At 39.1% G+C, this 19,014-nt stretch overlaps 1 protein-coding gene across 2 annotated transcripts in view; it reads right to left on the bottom strand.

Annotated features, from left to right (window-relative positions):
• SLC25A16 (solute carrier family 25 member 16) overlaps positions 1-18,841 on the bottom strand; it is a 37,176-nt gene extending 18,335 nt beyond the window's left edge. Inside the window, exons 1-4 of one of the 2 annotated variants that reach the window (XM_069071485.1) lie at positions 18,567-18,841; positions 12,712-12,804; positions 9,125-9,258; positions 6,908-6,971 (exon numbers count right to left, since the gene is read on the bottom strand). In XM_069071485.1, coding sequence (XP_068927586.1) covers positions 6,908-6,971; positions 9,125-9,258; positions 12,712-12,804; positions 18,567-18,690 — 415 coding nt within the window. In that variant the 5' untranslated portion in view covers positions 18,691-18,841. The remainder of the gene's footprint in view (positions 1-6,907; positions 6,972-9,124; positions 9,259-12,711; positions 12,805-18,566) is intronic. The other variant, XM_069071484.1, reaches the window with a different exon arrangement.
• Positions 18,842-19,014: the final 173 nt, after the last annotated feature.

Raw genomic sequence — 19,014 nt, 5'->3', positions numbered from 1 at the left:
CTTTACAACCCGACTTCAGTCCACTTCTCAAGGCAGACTCCAAAGTACTTGCCCTCCAAGTGCACCACATTACACGCTAACTCAGCATCCCATCTGTTTCCTCCAATACTTGTAGAGGCTATTGCTCCCCACCCCTATCATGCCTCTTTACCTATGATCAGCAGAGTCCCTAGTCTTACAAAGTCATTTTCCCTGATCTCTCTCTTTGCCAGGGATAAGCATTCTATGGCTCTTTAAATTCATCCTTTACTTGTCCTACCCCCTTAGCAGAATGAAAGCAAGGAGTTGCTTAGGTTTTGTTTGGCTAGATTTTAGGGTTAAAGATAATGACTCAAACATGGTGTTTATTGAGTGTTTAATTTTGTTGATTTGAAATTTAGTTAGCATTTAAGAACAATAAAGCCTACTTCAATAGGAGGGCCTATTTAAACAAGTGAAGTTAGAATGATTAAATAATTTTAAGTAAAACTTTAATGAAAGTATTTTCAACAAGAGTATCAGAGGGCATATAGAGGGTATGCCATAAACCATTGGTAATTAACCCATTAACTGTTAAGTCATAAATGGCACTTCTAACATTCTTAAGAACCTAATTCTTGTAGTTTTTTGTTTACTTAGCAAACATTTTATATACAATAAAAAAAGGTAAGCCAACGAATGCCTGCCTAAATTACCAAATGCCAAGCAATTTGGGCCCAAATTAAATATATACTTCTTCCTCAATAGAGGACATTTTATAACACACTAATGGGACTTTTCTAGGCTGTCAACCAAGCAAAGTGCTTTTCTGGGTGTTTTGTAGTAAATCTTATGTTAAATTCAAATTATTATAAGAGAGCCTTGCTTGAGGAAAAGGTAATCTAAATGAATGAGAACCTAACATTTAAGGCATTGCCAAACACCTGTCTTCAGAAACTAAATTCTCTGTAGTGCTAAAGTGTAGAGCTAAATTGTCTGTAGTGATAGTTAAATTAATACCATTTCAATATTCCAAGTTCTGAAGACTGGCAATGTGAGAAAAGAAAAAGAATCTTTTCCTTTGTTAATAATGTTTTAACATAATCTTGACGGCCTCAGGGTTGGCAAAAAAGCTAATAATAATAAGGTGATATTGGTCATGAGTTCTTCCATACTCATAATTCTCATACTCATACTTCTATCATACTTTAGCTTCAACTCACCCATCCATCTATATTTTTCTCCTTTCTCCCCACTCTTATTTAAAAAAAAATTTTGTGGTAAATGTTTTTACATTTTTTCAACATTCTAATTTATAAGATGTGTTTGTGGGTATATACATGTATGTGTATATAGTCTATAATTTTATGCCCCTCATAACTATGTTTCCACTCTTCCATTTCTCCCATATTTTCCTATTTGACTTTGTCCCTAACTTCTTCCTGTTTTTCCCTCCTTCATTCCAGTTTTCCATAGGTCAACATTTACAAAGGTCATTCCCTTTCAAATCACTGCCCTCGTTCTCTGTTCCTCATTCTCCATTACCTATGTTGCTCTTTCTTTTCTCTCACCCTTCAATCCCTTTCAATTATCCTGCTTCGTTGTCTCCTACACCAATGGAAAGTACAGATCTATCACCGAAGCCTCAATCAAGGGATGATTTCTAACAGGAGTGATGGAACAAGGCTGGGAATACCATCAAGTTCTGATTTTTACCAGTGTGTAAACTGGATAAACCCATACACATCTACACAGTGATAAAACTGTGACCCTTAAATCCACTAGAGTCACAGCAGTCTCCTGAACTCAGAAAAGTACATTTTTTTTTTTGCAATGCTTCAAGTACTTCAAATACTTTAGCTTGACTTACATATTTTGATTTAAGCTAGGATTCTTCTCTGAAGGTGGTACTCAAAGCCCCTTTAGTGGCTTATGAAAGAAACCTCTAGACAGCTAAACTCTCACTCAGTATTAAAATCTCTTTAAATTAATTAATTAATTTAATTTATTAAATCAAAATCAGCATGAAACTCTGTAGTTCAGATTAAAATAACTGCATCATCTATTTCTGAGCTATGTCTTGCTGGTGAGAAGGTTTGCCCTGAACAAAAGAAGTGTGTACCTTCTCCCCAACTGATAAAGAAGTGCAATAGAAACCAGATTCTCAAAGAACCAGCAGTTGCCTACTGAACCTGCCCCACAGCCCAGCTCTGTGGCCTTTAATCCTTTAGTATCTGGTTTCATGCTAAGTGGTAAAGCAATAAAAGGTGTCCCCGAAAAAACAAGAGCTACTTACCAGGAACACTGCTGGTGAGCCTTCCTCTTCCCCCATCTTATAACTACAATCCAATACAAAGAGCAGTATGTCTTCACCTACCAGGAAGCAACAAGACCTTCAATCAAGCTGAGATGAGTTTGTGCTTCTGTATGTGAAATGTGCCTCCTCAGTAAAGAAGCTTAGAATTTAATGAAGAAACCATCTGTCTGGGAAAAGAAGAGATCCTTTTCCCCACTCCTCCTTCGGTCCTTACAAACTTATGGGGTATTTAATACCCAGAATTCAGTTCTACCAAGCTGGACAGGTTTTAAATACAGGCTGGGCCAGATATCTAAGTACTACCCTTGTTGAGCATAGGAATGGTCATCACCAGCAAGGTGAACAATGGGTGACAAAATGACTTACAACCCAAAGTAAACGTAAGACAAATGAAAAGAGTGAACTTTCTTCAAAAAAATCAGAAAAGCCCAATTATTTGCCAAGCTTAGTATGCATCTACCTCACTATGTGTAATTTCCAGGTTTCAAATGATCTTTCCAATACTAACATTAATTCTCGTGCTAAAATCTATCATAGAATATAATAAATTAACTGCAAGGAAAAGGTAAGACAGTTACACCAAATATATCCTTGAAATCAGGGTCCAGGCCTGGATCACTGGTACCCATTGGTGAATGAGACAGCAATGGTGTAGCAGGCCTCTGACATGTCAGTTCCAACCTCTGACCTCCCATATGTAAGTCTTGTTCAGGAGGGCATAGGATTTCTTCCTTATACATTCCATCTCAAGTAAGACTACTGGGTCAGATTGCTATACAGTAAAATCACAACCCAGAAAAGTGGGTTATTTTTGTACCGCACCAGAGGTGTTGTAGTATACAATGTGTATTGAGATACTGTTTGTATTGAGAGGCACACTAAGCAGGAGCTCCAGGACCAGAAATCAGAGATCCCAAAAGTCATAGATCAGGTAAAAACACCATTTGGGGCTTACAAGCTTGCACTCTGGGTAGCCAGAGCAGGACCATAAATGCTTTTAATGTACCTTTAAAATTTGACCATCAGTTTTTATAATTAAAAACAGGAAGAAATATTGGATGTTGTCCTTCATTTTTGAATAGGACCAAAATGGTATCACTATGCGAGAGTCAAGTTACAGTGTGTCTGACTGTGGCTGATTAGACTAACATGAGCTCAGAATGCTCTACCATAGGTCAGGCACAAATAGTTGAGTGAATGGACTGATGGGTTGGCCATGTTGTTCGAATGCAATATGTACACTATTTTATGTAGAACTCACACAGGGAAAGCATTCACATGGTAATCAGAAGAAGAGATATAGAAGGATACTCTCAAAGTCTCTCTAAAAACTTTAGAATTGCGTGACATGGGAGACACTGACATACGACTACTTAGCATGGCATGCCCACATCAGAAAAGGTGCTGTGGTCTAAGAGCAAAGCAGAATTGAAATAGCTCAAAACCCCCATCCCCAAAGATGCACAAATTTAAATAAAAGCATCTGGAGATTGGTTAGCATTCTTGGGGGGAGGTGGAGGGGGAGAGAGATGTATGTAAGCATTTGCTTCTGAATTGTGAAGCAAGATTAAAGGTGCTTTTAAAAATATGAACAGCACTGGGGTACAGCACTTGCCTTCCTAACACTGCATCCAAACTTTCCTGATTGTCATGAATGAATATAAACATTTGGCATAATACAGTATTTTTATCTCTTTGTAGAAATTAAGTATATAAAGAAAAATGATTCAGATGACCCATCTAAAAGCATGCAGTCAGTCAATGGCATGGTTAGTTTATTAATAAACTTTCACATTTGTTTAGTGCTTTTGACTTTTCAAAGGGCTTTCACATGTTATCATGAATCTATAAGATAGGTTTTATTATGCCCATTTTATATGCAAGGAAAGTGAGTCCTAGAAACATATAACATGCCAGGGTCACACAATGAGTCAGTGGGAGACCAGAGCTAGTGCCCCACCCACATGACTCCAGCCTTCCACTACTACCAACATCACACTCACTGGTCTACTCAGAAAGTTGCCCCCAAAATTGGAACAACCAAGAGACAAACAGACAAGTCTGTTCATCCATCTACTTACTCATCTCTGATACCTTATTTTCTGCCTCCATCTCACTGATCATATTTTGTTTTGTTTTTAATGGTGAATGGGAATTGGTAGAAGGAAAGAGAAGGAATATTTTTAGGGGAGAGGAGGAACACACAAAGAATGAGCAGAAGGCTCACTCTTTGAAAACAGAAACCTTGACTCTGTTTCTGTGCCTTCTTGGAAGACTCAAGACATACTGGATTGTAGTTGTAGGATGAGGGAAGGAAAAGGAATGATGAAATTCCTTAAGAGTTTTTAAAAGAGACACACAAAACTTACTGTCATGAAGCATGTCTTTCTCTAAAACTTCTACAAATACATAAACTGTAAATGACTGTGTGGCCTGCAAAAATTTAGCTAAAAATCCTCTCTAAAAGACCACAGAGGGTTCAAGAGAAGCAAGACAAAAAAATACATTTCCACTTTAATCAGATCATCATTTAACTCACATAAACAAAATGTATGTTTTATCTACTTACATGCAATGAGTGAAGTCTCTGCTTCTCCTGTGCTAGTACTAAACATGAAGCAATTCTACAGGCCTTGGGCTGCCACAGCCCTAAGTGTGACTCCTGGGGGATCCAAAGATTCCTTTAAAAGACTCTGGTTTTAAACCTCAGACTTGGCATTCTTAGGAAGTTGCCCTGCCTCTACTGTACCTGAAATTATTTTCATCATGAAATCCTTTAACACCAATGTGAACACCCTAACCACAAAATAAACTCAAGCTGTGATTTTGTGAAGTGGGCATGTCCTTGAAAGAGCAGACATTGCCCAATAACTAAAGGGCAGTATACCAAAGGACTTAGATTAAGTCACAAAAGCACAAGGTCTTTTTGAATTTAGCACCTATTAAATGTCATCATCCTGCAGCTTTCCTGCAAACCTTTGCTTTGTTTGCTTTTTCCCCCCAAAGCTACTTGGTACAGTGAGTTAAAAGTAAAAGCTCTTAATAAAGTCCAATATTGTAGTCCTTCTCTTCCCTTCCTGTGGAATTCCAACCCTCCTTTAAGCCCAACTCAAACCTTACTTTCTCTGAGGTCTTCTTTGAGCCTCCAGCAAGTAAACGCTCCCTTGAATCTCACACATCATTGTTTGTCTCTTACATTCTATGTGGTATTCTGTATTAAAACTATGGGATGGGCTACAAGTCCTCCAAGGAGGGACTATACTTCATCCATACTTGTGTTTTTACTCCTCCCATCCCTTAATGCCCATAGGTGCATAATAGAAAATGAAAATGCTTTTGTTAAAGTTATATTAAAGCCCAATGCCAGGGTATAGCAATAAGAGAAGATGTTTCCTCTTAGTCTATTCTTTCTACATTTTAACTGAGGAGGGACTGTCATGTCTGCTCCTGCTACTTCTGCTACTTTATTGCTCCTGGGTCACTCAGCTAGTACAGTCTGCAAATTATCAGGAGTGAAGCACCATGAGTTTGAATAAATTAATCAACTTTACTTGCAGGAAAGAATTAGTTGATAAATCACAGGATGCTTAAAATTTACATCAAATCTGTGAGCAATGTGGTTAAAAAAACAAAGCAGCTACATAAAATGATCAGATACACAGCTACTAGGTATGATGCTTACATTATTATTAATAATAGTCCACCCACATTTTCCTATGGCTTTACAATTTACAAAACACTTTGCTTTTTAAAATGACAACCTGAGAAACAGGGCAACTATTGTTATTCCATTTTTACAGATTAAGAAACTGAGGCTCAGTGAGGTTAAGTGATTTATTTACCATCATATTGCAAATGTGGTAGCCAAGGTGGGATTTAAACTCAAGTCTTCTGAATCCAATGCCAACATTCTTTCTACCCTACCACTATACCTCTTTAGAACCTCTTCGGAAATTTTAGTACCAATTCTCATCATTTTTTAAAAATAACACCACCATTAATTTCAAACCCCTAGCAGTGTTAGACAAGGCAAGTCATTATGATGCTAGGGAACAAGGTGAGAGGTGAGTCCAGGAAGTCTCTGAGGAGGCCAGAGAACAAACCCAAAAGGCTCCTAGGTCTTGAGGGCCCCTAATAATGGCATCAAGGAAGCAGAACCACAACAGGGTTTCTGATGCTTTTTTAAGTCAGAATGGGTTTCCTTATCCAACCTAGCCTTTCCTTGACACACTAGGGCCTTGGAGAGTTACTGCTTATCATTTGGCATACAGCCTGTCTCCAAACACACAAAAAGACCAAAGAGACGAAACACCCCAAGCACTCAGCCCCAAGTACCTCCCCTGCTCTGTCTTAATCAAATGACTACTAAAAGGTCTAGATAAAGGAACTATGCATTTTTCCCAGAAAGTTGTTGCTTAGTTGTTTTTCAGCTGTATCCAATTTTGTGACCCAATTTGGGGTTTTCTTGGCAAAGATGCTGGAGTGGATTGCCATTTCCTTCTCTTCCTATGAAGTAGCCAGTCTTAAAGGTAAGGACATAAATACGGTAAATAATACAAGAAAAATGCTGGAAGCATTTTGTGGAAGATATGATAACATATTACTAGAGAACTAAAATATACACATTCCTACCTGCCATGGAGCCAGCCATTAGCCGGTGTATATGTCCAGAAATCCCAAGTTTTGTGGTAATTAACTATAAGGTAAATAGTAAATTCAATAAAATGGGTTAAAAAAGGATCGTTTTTATCCTAAAGATCTCACAAAATAAGAGATCAATAAGTGTAACAAAAATTATTAAGTAACAAAAATACTGTAGGCCTCTGTAGTATATAACAGGGTACAACATTCCAAGTTATAAAACCAAAATAGAGGGGGATAAGAGTTTATATGGTGTCTGCTATGTGCCAGTCCCTTTACAAATATAAAACAAAAAGCAATGAAAGGACATGGATAAAATAGTTGCTCTGAAGCTTCTGTACCTTAGAGAGCCATCAGGAAGCTGCCTAGGAGAAAGCAAGATAAATAAGCTGAGCTGCCTTTTTTGTACCTTCCGGGAACAAGGCAGTGTACGGTGGTTGACAAAGTTTGCCTTGGAGCCAAGAGGAAGGATCTGAGTTCAAGAGAGCCTGATAGATACCAACTGACTGAACAGATAATTGAGAAGAACTCTCAGTAATCGGGGGAATTCTATAACTAAGGCAGAAAAGTGGAAAAGGGCCATTGTGCACGGTCAGTGCAGACACCATGGACTGTCTAATTTTCAGAGTCAGATCATTACCACCTGAATTTAATGGATAATAGCAAAAAAGTAAAATATAAAAAGACTTTTATTCTGGTTATGTCGGTGATGTCTGATGAATGATGTCCTCTCCTATATTCAACCATGGGTCACCCAAAACTCCAATTTCAGTACTACTAGCACTTAACACTTCTAACACTTAGCATGTCTGGCACATAGTAGGCACTTAACAAATGTTTGATTGGGTAGGGACTCTCTTCTGCCTTTCTTTGCATCCACAGGGCTTAGGACAGTGCCTGGCACACAGTAGGCCCTTAATCTCTTTTTTTTTTTAAATAGTATTTTACTTTTTCCATTTACACAAAAATGTGTTTTCATCATTCTTTTTATAATTAATAAGATTGAGTTGTAAATTTTTCTCCTCTCCCACCCCCTTCCCCAAGCTGGCAAGCTGTCTGATATGTTATACGTATGCAACCATGTTAAACATTCCTACATTAGTCATGGTGTGAAAGAATCAGAACAAAGGGAAAAAATCACAAGAAAGAAAAATTAAAAAACAAACCAAAAAACTACAAATTGTCTGCTTCGATTTGCATTCAGACTCCATAGTTCTTTCTGTGGACATGGATAGCATTTTTATCATAAGCCTTTTGGAACTGCCTTGGATCGCTGCATTGCTGAGAAGAGCCAAGTCTATCATTGATCATCACATGTTGCTGTTACTGTATAAAATGTTCTCCTGGCTCTACTCACTTCACTCACCATCAGTTCACATGTTAGTCTTTCCAGTTTTTCTGAAATCTAGCTGCTTCTCATTTCTTAGAGCACAATATTACTCCACTACTTTCATATACCACAACTTGTTCAGCCATTCCCCAGTGGCTGGGCATTCCCTCAGTTTCCAATTCTTTGCCACCACAAAAAGAGCTACTATAAATATTTTGTTCATGTGGGTCTTTTCCCCTTTTTTATGATCTCTTTGGTACACAGACCTAGTAGTAGTGATATTGCTGGATTAAAGTTTTATAACCCCTTTTGGGCATAGTTCCAAATTGCTTTCCAGAACGGTTGGATCAGTTCACAACTGAGTATGTCTTTATCATAAGGCTTCACTATTTTATTTAAAGTAACTATTCAAACATTAACTATAGCCATATTCAGCTATAATTCAATCCTTCAGACATTCATTAGGTGTTTACAGAGCTAGGTGCTGAGGATGAAAAGATTGAAGTACCTGCTATCACGGGACTCTATGACATGTTCAAAAGTGGATTGCTGCAGGGGCAAATACTAACGGCCAACAGGAATGATATTGCCCTAGCAAATTTTTGCCCTAGCTCAGACTGAGTAATGCTTGCATCCTGTTTCCTAAGCAGACATAATGAAGAGCTGACTAGCTTTGATTCTAAATTATCAAGTTCCAAAAGAATTTACTTAAAAACAAGTCACAGACTTGTGTGTTCCTACAGTATCTTAACAGGCACTTAAACCACAATTACTTTAAAGGAAGCAGATTACTTTAAAGGCTTATTTATAGCAAAAGTATTCTCAGTACAGGTCACATTCAAATACTAAGTAGGGAAATAAGACAACAGTTAAATTACCTTTTTATAATGGTCAAAGGACATAAACTGAATTGCACCATATGGAAAGATTCTAATCATCATTGCTCCATTTCCTTTATACAACCCAAGATAGCCTTCCTTTTTGGGGACAGCACACAATGCAGAAAACACTCCTGTTTTTCAGAAAAGAGATTTTCAAATTCAAAATGGAGAAACCATCAACATTTAACACAGATTAAAGATAAATTAAAGATTGAAATGTTTCATAATCAATTTTATTCACAAAATTATACAAAAGGTCAAGTTATATAACATTAGTAAAATAAAAGCAATTATACTATCTACTCCAGAAAGTCACAAATTAAAGCCAATTTCTTATATTTAAGGATTTGGTAACAGAAATGTCTACAGTAGGCACAAAAATGATGAGTCAAATTTAAATGCTAGCCCAAATGTTAAAGATTTAAAATGTTAATTTATGTTAAAATTTATGTTAAATTTATTTTATGTTAAATAAAATATTAAAATATTTTATGTTAAATGTTAAAGATTTAAAATGTTAATTGCTACAGCATTCTGATTTTATGTCATTCATTTCATAATAATCCTCCCCATCTAAACTTCTGAAAATTTCACACAAGCCTTCATGAAAACATTTGACATGAATATGAACAGAACAGCAGATCTAGGTTGCCTCTGGGAAGCTGCAGTTTAGTCACCCCTACTGTGTCACAGAAACAAAGACTCATCTATTAACCCCAATAGTTTTGCAGTGATATATGGCTGCAGTTCATAGAACACCACCGTCTCTAAAGAACTGAAGACAGGGATCACTAAAAGAGAATGGGAGAGGCACAGCAAGCTGTACCATTTTCTATAACTATATGATACATTACATGGGAGGAATTGTCTGGGAGAAGCTGCTTAAAGGATGCTAGAGACCAGACTGGAACATTACTGTTCCAGTAGTTTCATTCCAAAAGCAATGAAAAATATTAATTCGTAAAAACATGCTAAGACTTGTTTGATGCAGATGCAAAACAATATATAGGAGAACAACATACACATAATACAGTTAAAAACAACATTAAAGCCAGAAGAATTCAGATGAAACACCTAATATTTCATATAGGGGTTCAGAAGAAACATTACTCTTGGTTGCAGAAACCTGGTGCAGAGATGAAACATACATATGTTAGCAGAGAGGTGAACTACAGGGATGGACCCTGCATATGCTACTAGTTGTAGCTAAAATGTTGCTTTGTTTTACCACTTTGCATTATAAGGATTCCATTGAAGTGTTAGCATTTGGAAATAGCACACATTGGTCTAAGAAAAACTTTTAAAAATCCTAGAGTTCTGGTCTCTTATTGCTTGCCTAGGTTACTGTACTATTCTTTATTAGCAGTAGGAAAGACACTTCCCATGGAATTTTGTAAATAAATCTTTTCTTTTCCCTTACCATTCAGACAGATATTCTCAAGCAGATTGTTAATTAGGCAAAATTTCCTAACATTCATCATATCATCAAGCTACTTGTAATGATTCAATAAACCTTTTAGATAGTTCCCTTACTTTTCATTGGGGGTGAGGGCGGAGTATTTTACAGATGAGGAATCTCAAAGTTCAGAAATCCTCAGACTTGAGCCTCAGGTCATCCCCAGGCTGAGATCTGAAGCTGGAACAGCTCTCTCATTTCTACAGAGGTTACAAGTAAAATTTCATGTAAACCGAATCCCATCTGTATTCCTCTGGAGGGCCTCGCTCCTCATCACCATTCTGGTAGGAATTTATAGGAAGCAATCACCCCCACACAGGCAGGCCTTTCTTATCACTTCACTAAGGCAGCCGAGGATGAACAGCTTTCAGGAGAACTTGAGAACTCTGTTCATTTTACTCAAGGAGTAGCGTCCAGAGACCTCAAGAATCTTGAGAATCCAGTTCACAAAGCTAGAAAGGCGATCTGAGACTTGAACTCAGGTCTCCAAAGCCAGTGCTCTTTCTACTGTATCATGACCTAAATCTTAAAACCTTCCAAATAAGTGGAATAAATAAATAATAAATGGGGAAAATATTTTAGGTTGCAGTTTCTCACATTTATTCTTACCTTGGGTAAATTTTGGGGGGGGGGGATAGGGACAAAGATATTTTAATTTCATTCCAGTGGGTAACTGGAAAAAAACCCTACTTAAATTCAAATGAAGAGCTAACAATCCTCTTAAAATTATATATATATATATATATATATATATATATATATATATATATATAAACCAATTCTGCACATTTAAAATAACAGCTATATCAGAGCCAATAATTTATCTCATCTTATCAACTCTCCTACTGTGTACAGATGTGACTTTGGTGTTAGGATACCATCACATAATGAATAGCCTTTGTATTCTTGTGTCTGGTTTTTTGTTTTTTTTTTTTTGGGGGGGGGGTTAAAGAAAGGATACCCTATTAGATTTCAACTATTTATTCTTTAGAATCTTCATTACAAATTTTGTGAGTCTTGTGGAGCAGGCTGTACAATTCAACCAGCCCCAGGGATCATGAATTCTAAGTGAATGTACAATCTGAAGACTGAAGATCAACAAACAAAACAATACACATCAATCACCGTGTGCAGGTTAAAGAAAACAAGTCAGATGGAGGTAAAAATAATTTCTAAACAGACCAATATAACATAGTCAATCCCCAAATCCCATAATCCATTGAATTTCTAGGCATAAGACAAAAAATAACTCCAAACTCCTATGCAGAGTACAGTGACTTCAAACAGACTGCACACATTCAGTCTGAACACTGCTGGGGAGTTCTTAAATTAACAGTTTTTTTTACTTTGGTCTGTGTTCCTTCCAGCTAGATGGTGTAATGATTAGAGCTCTGAGCTTCAGAGTTTGATTCCACCTTATATGTTTACTAGTTGTTTGACAACAATTTTATATATTTGAAAGCAATTATTTCATGTTATTTCATAATATTACATCTGGTTCAAGAATGAATTCAGTTATTTATCTCATTAGCCAAAGCTAAAGAGATCAGCTATTTCTGATGTCATGGAAATAAATGACTTTATGGGAAGTAAACTATTTAAAATTCAACAGATTAATCATTCATTATTTGATTACTAATTTAACCAGAACAAGTTTATGTAGATTTTTAATAAAAAATCTCACTTTTGCCCAAAATAATTTAAACTATTTCAGTTAATACTTTTTCTTTAAAGAAATTGAGTAAAACCCCAAATACCATAAACTTCAACCATGCAAATCCTTCCTTTAAACTTTTTTTTCTCTTTCTTTCATATTCTTTCTTTCTCAAATTCTTACTCTCTCATATTCTCTCTTTCTCCTCCTTCCTGGCAAAAAAACCACAAAGCCCTAAAAACAAATTGATACCAGTCAGCACAGCTCAATTTGCCTTCACCTTTTGCACAGTGTAATGACGAAGCCCAGAAAGGTGTTGAGAAACATGTTCTCACTATTTTACTTCTGAGATAATAAACTTTTGACATGGAACAACTTTTCATTTCAGAGTCATTTAATGAGTGCTTTTCATTTTGCAATCAATCAACGAGTATTTATTACTCTAGGCCCAGTAAAAATAATTACTCAACTCACCTAAATGTTTGTAATGGTGATTATGTGCCTGTAACAATATCTTCACTCGATCCAAAGGTGCAATGGTGGTTTTGGCACAACATCCTGCAATACCTGCAGATTAAAAACAAGACAAATATTACAGACCTTTACACAAGTAGTACAGTGGATTCTGTAGTATTTCATTAGAACATCTTACATAACACTTTAAATACAACATGAAAACATGCTCATGAAACAATCCATTCCTCTCCATATGGGGCCTGATGCCTTACTACGAACCCCAGGAAGTGGAGAACACAGACAAGGTAACTCAGTCTCAGGGGGTTAATGGCCTTGCTCAAGATAATTTAGTGAGTCAGTGACAGGGCCCTGCAAACCCAGGATCTTCTAACTCCTAGAGACTGGCTACTTTTCAACTTTTACAAACTCCATGTCAAAACTACTAAGATCTATGCTTTTAAGACAGAGAAGTCTAATACAAATTCGTCAGGCCTTTTACAGAATTACAACATTTTGTTGAAGATTAACTTGCATTCCTAATAGTATATATCAAATGACCACAAGAAATAAAAAAAGAAATAAAGTGTTGCCTTTCACATATAAAAACAACACCGTGGCTATGCTATTTACTCTAGGTGTTTTTCTGTTTTTGAATAGTGGAGGGCTTGAGGCTGCCATCCAGGCAACACATATCTCTGATACTTAACTAGGTAGGCAAATAATGAAATATTTATTCATCTGCAAAATGTGGACAATGCAGATAGTTATTTGTATGTAATGCCTTTTTCACAAAGATATTCAAATAAAATAATACAGGGTGCCCCAAAAATCTTAACATAGTTTTATGCTACTAAGTCTAACTAAAAACTCCACCAAGACTTTTGGAATGTCCCATATAAAGCACTTTGCCAACTTGAAAACTATGTAAAAATTTCAAAAAACCCATATTCAAGATTATAATGACTTTCCAACTTCCATAGGATTGTAGACAATATGGCTGTAGTAGCATAAAACACAGCCAAGGCCTAGGGAAGGTATATATTTTAATAAAAACAGCTTTACAGAACTTTTTTATAAAGACCCTTATTCAAGTTCTGCCTGACATTCACTAGCATTTATATAGCCTACTAAGTGCAGACACTGAGCTAAGCTCTTTACAATTCTCTCATTTGATCTTACCAACAACTCAGCGAGATAGCTGTTGTTATTAATCACATTTTACATTTGAGGAAACTGCAGAAAACTGGGTTTAAGTGACTTGCCCAGGGTCACACAGCTAATACCTGAAGCTGGATTTCAACTCAAGTTTTCCAGACTCTAGGCCAGGTACTCTATCCTCTATGCCACCTAGATGCCCTAGACAGTTTAATTTTAAGTACAGTAGACAAATATAACCCCATATAAACAAAAGTTCTTGGAGGGAGGAGGGAGTTCCTTGGTGATTTTTAGTAAAGGGGTCCTAAGACCAAAAAGTTTTGAAAGCCATTGCTATAAATGTTACCTCAAATTGTCTATGTTGGATGGCATGGGTCAACTATTTCAGTTTAGGCATTTAAAGGCAGAAATGACTTATCAAATTGATGTTAAATTAGGGGCGTCCAGGTGGCTCAGCGAGTAAGAGCACCAGCTCCAGTGTCAGGATGACCTGGGAATGGAATCTGGGCTCGGACTTAGCACCACACCCAGAAATTACTGGCCAAGTAACCTTGAGCAAGTTACTTAACCCCAATTGCTTAGTTAAAAAAATAAAACTGATGTTAAATTGTTTCTGGAAGCCTTATGCCTCAAACACTGATAGTATTAATATCTTTTCCAGTAGTATGACCCTACTGCACCAGGTTGTTGAGCAAGTTTACAAGCTGCTCCAGGATGACTATTACTTCCTTACTCCAAATCCAGTGTCTCTATATTGACACACAATGCCTCTATGGGAGCTGCTTCTAGCACTGCTACTTCAAACAGCTGATAAAGAACACTCTGAAATATTTGAACTCAATGAAGAGGAGCAGTCATGGAATGGGAGTAATGTTTTTAAAGTCCATAGATTCAGAGAACTAACATAGTATGTTTGAGCTGAACACAATCATCTAGTCTTGTCTCCTTACAAATAAATAAGGAAACTGAGGCCCAGAGACTTATTTAACATGCCTAAATTTACAGGAAGAGTATTGTGCCAAAGCCAAAATTAAAACTCCAAACCTGCAGTCCTGTATTCTTTACAGTGTCAAAACATTACCATCACAACATACCATTAGAATAATCGGCAAGGAAAGTCCAATAAGAAGCACTAATAAAAACACTTTTTTTTTTGCCTTTTATTTTTGGAGGGCAGTTGGGGTTAATTAACTTGCCCAAGGTTACAGGGCTAGTTTTGTGTGTGTGTGTGGGGCGGCGGGGGGGGGGGGGGGGGGGGGGGGGGGGGGGGGGGGGGGGGTGTGGGTGGGGGGGGGGGGGGGGGGGGGGGGGGGGGTGTTAAGTGTCTGAGGCCGGAACCAAACTCCTGACTCCGGGCCGATGATTTACTCACTGTGCCACCTAGCCGCCCCTAAAAACACTATCTTATATTTATATTATCCATCATTAATGGACCATTGGAGTTGTGAACTGATCCAACCATTTTGGAAAGCAATTTGGAACTAGACCAAAAGGCCAATCAAACTGCATACCCTTTGATCCAGTAAAACCACTGCTAGGCCTGTATCCCAAAGAGATAAAAAACTGGAAAAGGGCCCACATGTACAAAAATATTTATAGTAACTCTTTTTATGGCGGCAAAGTAATTTAGGGGATGTCAGTCAAGTGGGGAATGACTGAACAAGTTATTGTACACAGTTGTACAGTTATCCTTTCCACATATCAGGAGTTAGGGCCATAGCACCCCCTGCAATCTGGAAAATATTCATAAAATTTCTTGGTCCTCCCTTTGTATCAGAGAAGTCTATTTTTTCTTTTTAAGCAGTTCGAGTACCTTATTGTAAAATTTGGGTTAAGTATTTGGTCATAGGCTATATATAGGTCAATGTTAAGTAAAAATACTATATGAAAAATAACTTTCTCTGTCATCTGCTGGCCTTCCATCTTCAGAGCTTCCAAAATATTCCCATTTAATTTCTTATGCCAATCCTCAATATATTGAAACAACAATGGGGAAAGTTTCAGCGGAGAAGGGATAACTGTAATGGAAATACTTAGTATTTCAGAAAAACCTAGGAATTCTTATATGAACTGATACAATATGAATGAAGTAAGCAGAACCAGGAAAACTACACAGTAACAGCAATATTGTACCATGATCAACTGTGAATGACTTAGTTATTCTCAGCAACACAATGATCCATGACGATTCCAAAGGACTCATGATGAAAAATGCTCTCCACCTCCAGAGAGAGAAGTGATGGAATCTGAATGCAGATCAAAGCATACTATTTTTCACTTTATTTTTTTTGGTCTGTGTCTCCTTTTACAACATGACTTATATGGAAATCTTTTGCATGACTGCACATGTATAACCTATATCAAATTGCTTACTGTCTCTGGGAGGGAGGAAAGGAGAGAATTTGGAAGTCAAATTTTTTAAAAATGAATGTTATAAATTGTTTTTACATGTAATTGGGGAAAAATAAAATATTTATATCATCACTATTTTGTTTCATTTGATCTTCAAAATAAACCTGTGGGATAGGTTAGGCATTTTCACAGAAGAAACTGAAGTTCAGAGGACAACAGAGCTGGGACTAGAACCCAGGTATTCTGACTTGCGGCCTGTGAGGCACACATATTCGGGGTTAATAACCAGTTTGGGGTTAAGAATTTTCTGTAGGGGAGGCTAGGTGGCACTGGCCCTGCAGTCAGGACGACCTGAGTTCAAATCATCAGGCCTCAGAGCCGTGTGACCTTGGGCAAGTCACTTAACCCCAATTGTCATACCTTCCCCCCTCCATTTCTGTGGCTAATTCCTAAGATAACTGACTGTATGGAAAGATAACATTTATAAATAGGTGTGCTTTCTATATTGCCCAATTCTACTGACAAAATAAATCTATAAAACTGCTAAGAGGCAGAACAGCATAATGGCTAGAAAGCTAGCCTCAAAGTTCAATGGGAGAAAAGAAGCTTTTATTAAGCACCTACTATATGCCAGGTGCTTTACAAATATTGTCTCATTTGATTCTCACAACAACCTATGTGGGGGGAGGGGGGGAACTGATGCTATTATTATCCTCATTTTACAGATTAAGAAAACTGAGGCAAACAGAGGTGAAGTAACTTGCCCAGGGTCACACAGCTAGGAAATGTCCTAATGGCAGGCCCAGATCTCTATCTGATGAGCCACTTGCTGCCGCCATGTCACCCTGGGCATGTGACCCTTCAAGCAACTCTATAAAATAAAGAGGAGGGGACCACCTGCACTGGTAGGTAAAGAGAGCTCTATATGCCAGCAAAACCAAAAGGTTCAGTCCTGTCCTTGTCCTATAAAATTGCTATAGTAACAGAAAAGTTTTTTGTCCAAGATATTCAATTATGTCTAAATCCCCCCAAAGTCTTACCAAACTATTAAGTGAAAAAAAAAAAAAGAATTAAAGACAGCCCTTAGAAGTTGGGATGAAAAGAGAGCAAATTTATGAAAAAGCCTATTTGTGGAAAAGCAACGGGAATCCTTAATGCTAGTCATGACCTTTCAGTGCTATAGGCTCCCTAGATCAGAGATACAAAACAGTATGGCCATGAGAAGTGCTTGGTGACAGCTTGGTGTCCCTTTGACTGGAGTCGGGTTTGCATCATTTCCCTGCCACTACCAATTCTGAGACTTTAGAAACAAAACATAATGGTTCAGTTAGAATTCCCTGTTGTTTCCCCCATTAAATTGTAAGCTCCTTAAGGGCTGGGATCCTTTTTCTTTTTATTAATTGTAACCCAGAGCACTTCGCACAGTGTCTGGAAAGTAGAAAGTGCTTAAAAATGTTTATGGGATTGAATAAGGCCGGAGCCAATGGGTAGCTTAAACGAGCTGCTTGAAGGCAGCCTGATACAGTGGCCTGAGTTAGGCGTACACTCTATATACAGGAACCAAAATAAATGGTAAGTGGGCTTGCCGAGGTTACTCCATATAAACACGGGGAATTCAAGCCCAAATTCTTCAATCAGCAAACATTTGCTAAGCACCGAGATAGGGTCCCTTTTCTCTCTAAGTTCTATGATCCAATAATAATAATAATAGTATATATCACACCTTATAGTTTGCAAAGTGCTCTAAATGTTACCTCTTCTGATCCTATCACCACTGTGATCTGTATCACTGTGAAGTAGGCACTATTATCTCCCTTTCACAGATGAGTAATGAAATGTACCTGAGGCCTTCCTGACTCAAAGCCCAGCACCCCTCCACCGCACCAGCCCTGTCTCAGGACCCTCCAAGGCCAGATCTAGCACTTTCCCTTGACCCAGGCTAGCTCCCCTCCACCTCCTGGAAGGGGGGAGCCACAGGGCCCCCAAACAGCGATGAAGCCAGGGTCAGACTCCTGACACCAGCTCCCCTTTCCGGAGGCCTGACAGCCAGGCGGGCTCTGCCTTCCTCTCGGAGCCCCGGGACTCCCAGCTGCCTGCCCCCCTGCCCTGGGAGACCCTGCCTCACTCCAAGCTGCGCCCCTCCCCCCGCCCTCGAAAGCCCTCTCCTCATTTCACACCCAAGCAGAAATTCACGGTCTGCAAGATGACATCAGGCCAGAAACTCCCCCACCCCTTCCGAGGATTGCCCTCCGCGACCCTCCCCTCCTCCTTGTGTGAGTCAGCTCCCGGAGGGCAGGGGCTCCCCGGCGTCTTGCGTCCCCAGAGCTGAGCGCCGCCCGGCAGGGGCCCCGCGACACGGTCCTCACCTCCTGCCACGAAGGAGCGCAGCCAGTAGAAGTCCCGGCGAGCTGACGCCGCCGGCGGCGGGCTCGAGCTCCCGGCTCCCGCTCCTCCGGCCCCGGGGGCCGCCGATGTCGACACCGCGGCCATGGGGCTGCCTGGGCTCCGGCGGCGCAGTCAGAGACCCGGGGCCGCCCGCGTCCAGCTCATGACGGAGGATGACGAGGCCTGGCCGGCAGCGCGCGACGGGGCAGCCCCGGAGCCCAGCGGCCGAGCTTCCATTAGAGCCGCCGGGGTGGCGCCGAGTGATGACATCCTCTCGGGCGGCGAGGGGAGGGAAGGAGGGGGAGGGGAGCGGGGCGTGGCCTGAGGGAGGAGGAAAAAGGAGGAGGGGGAGGGGAGCGAGAAAGGTAGGCTGCCTTAGGCTGCCCCAGGCCCCGAACCCCGACCCAGACCGTGCGCCCTCCTTCAGGG

This window comes from Petaurus breviceps, unplaced genomic scaffold, assembly GCF_028583685.1.
Source record: "Petaurus breviceps papuanus isolate PSGF00001 unplaced genomic scaffold, PetGlider_PUasm1.0 90825, whole genome shotgun sequence".
Classification (NCBI taxonomy): domain Eukaryota; kingdom Metazoa; phylum Chordata; class Mammalia; order Diprotodontia; family Petauridae; genus Petaurus; species Petaurus breviceps.
Note: the sequence above shows the minus strand (reverse complement) of the source record. Positions and strands in the feature narration are given on the sequence as shown.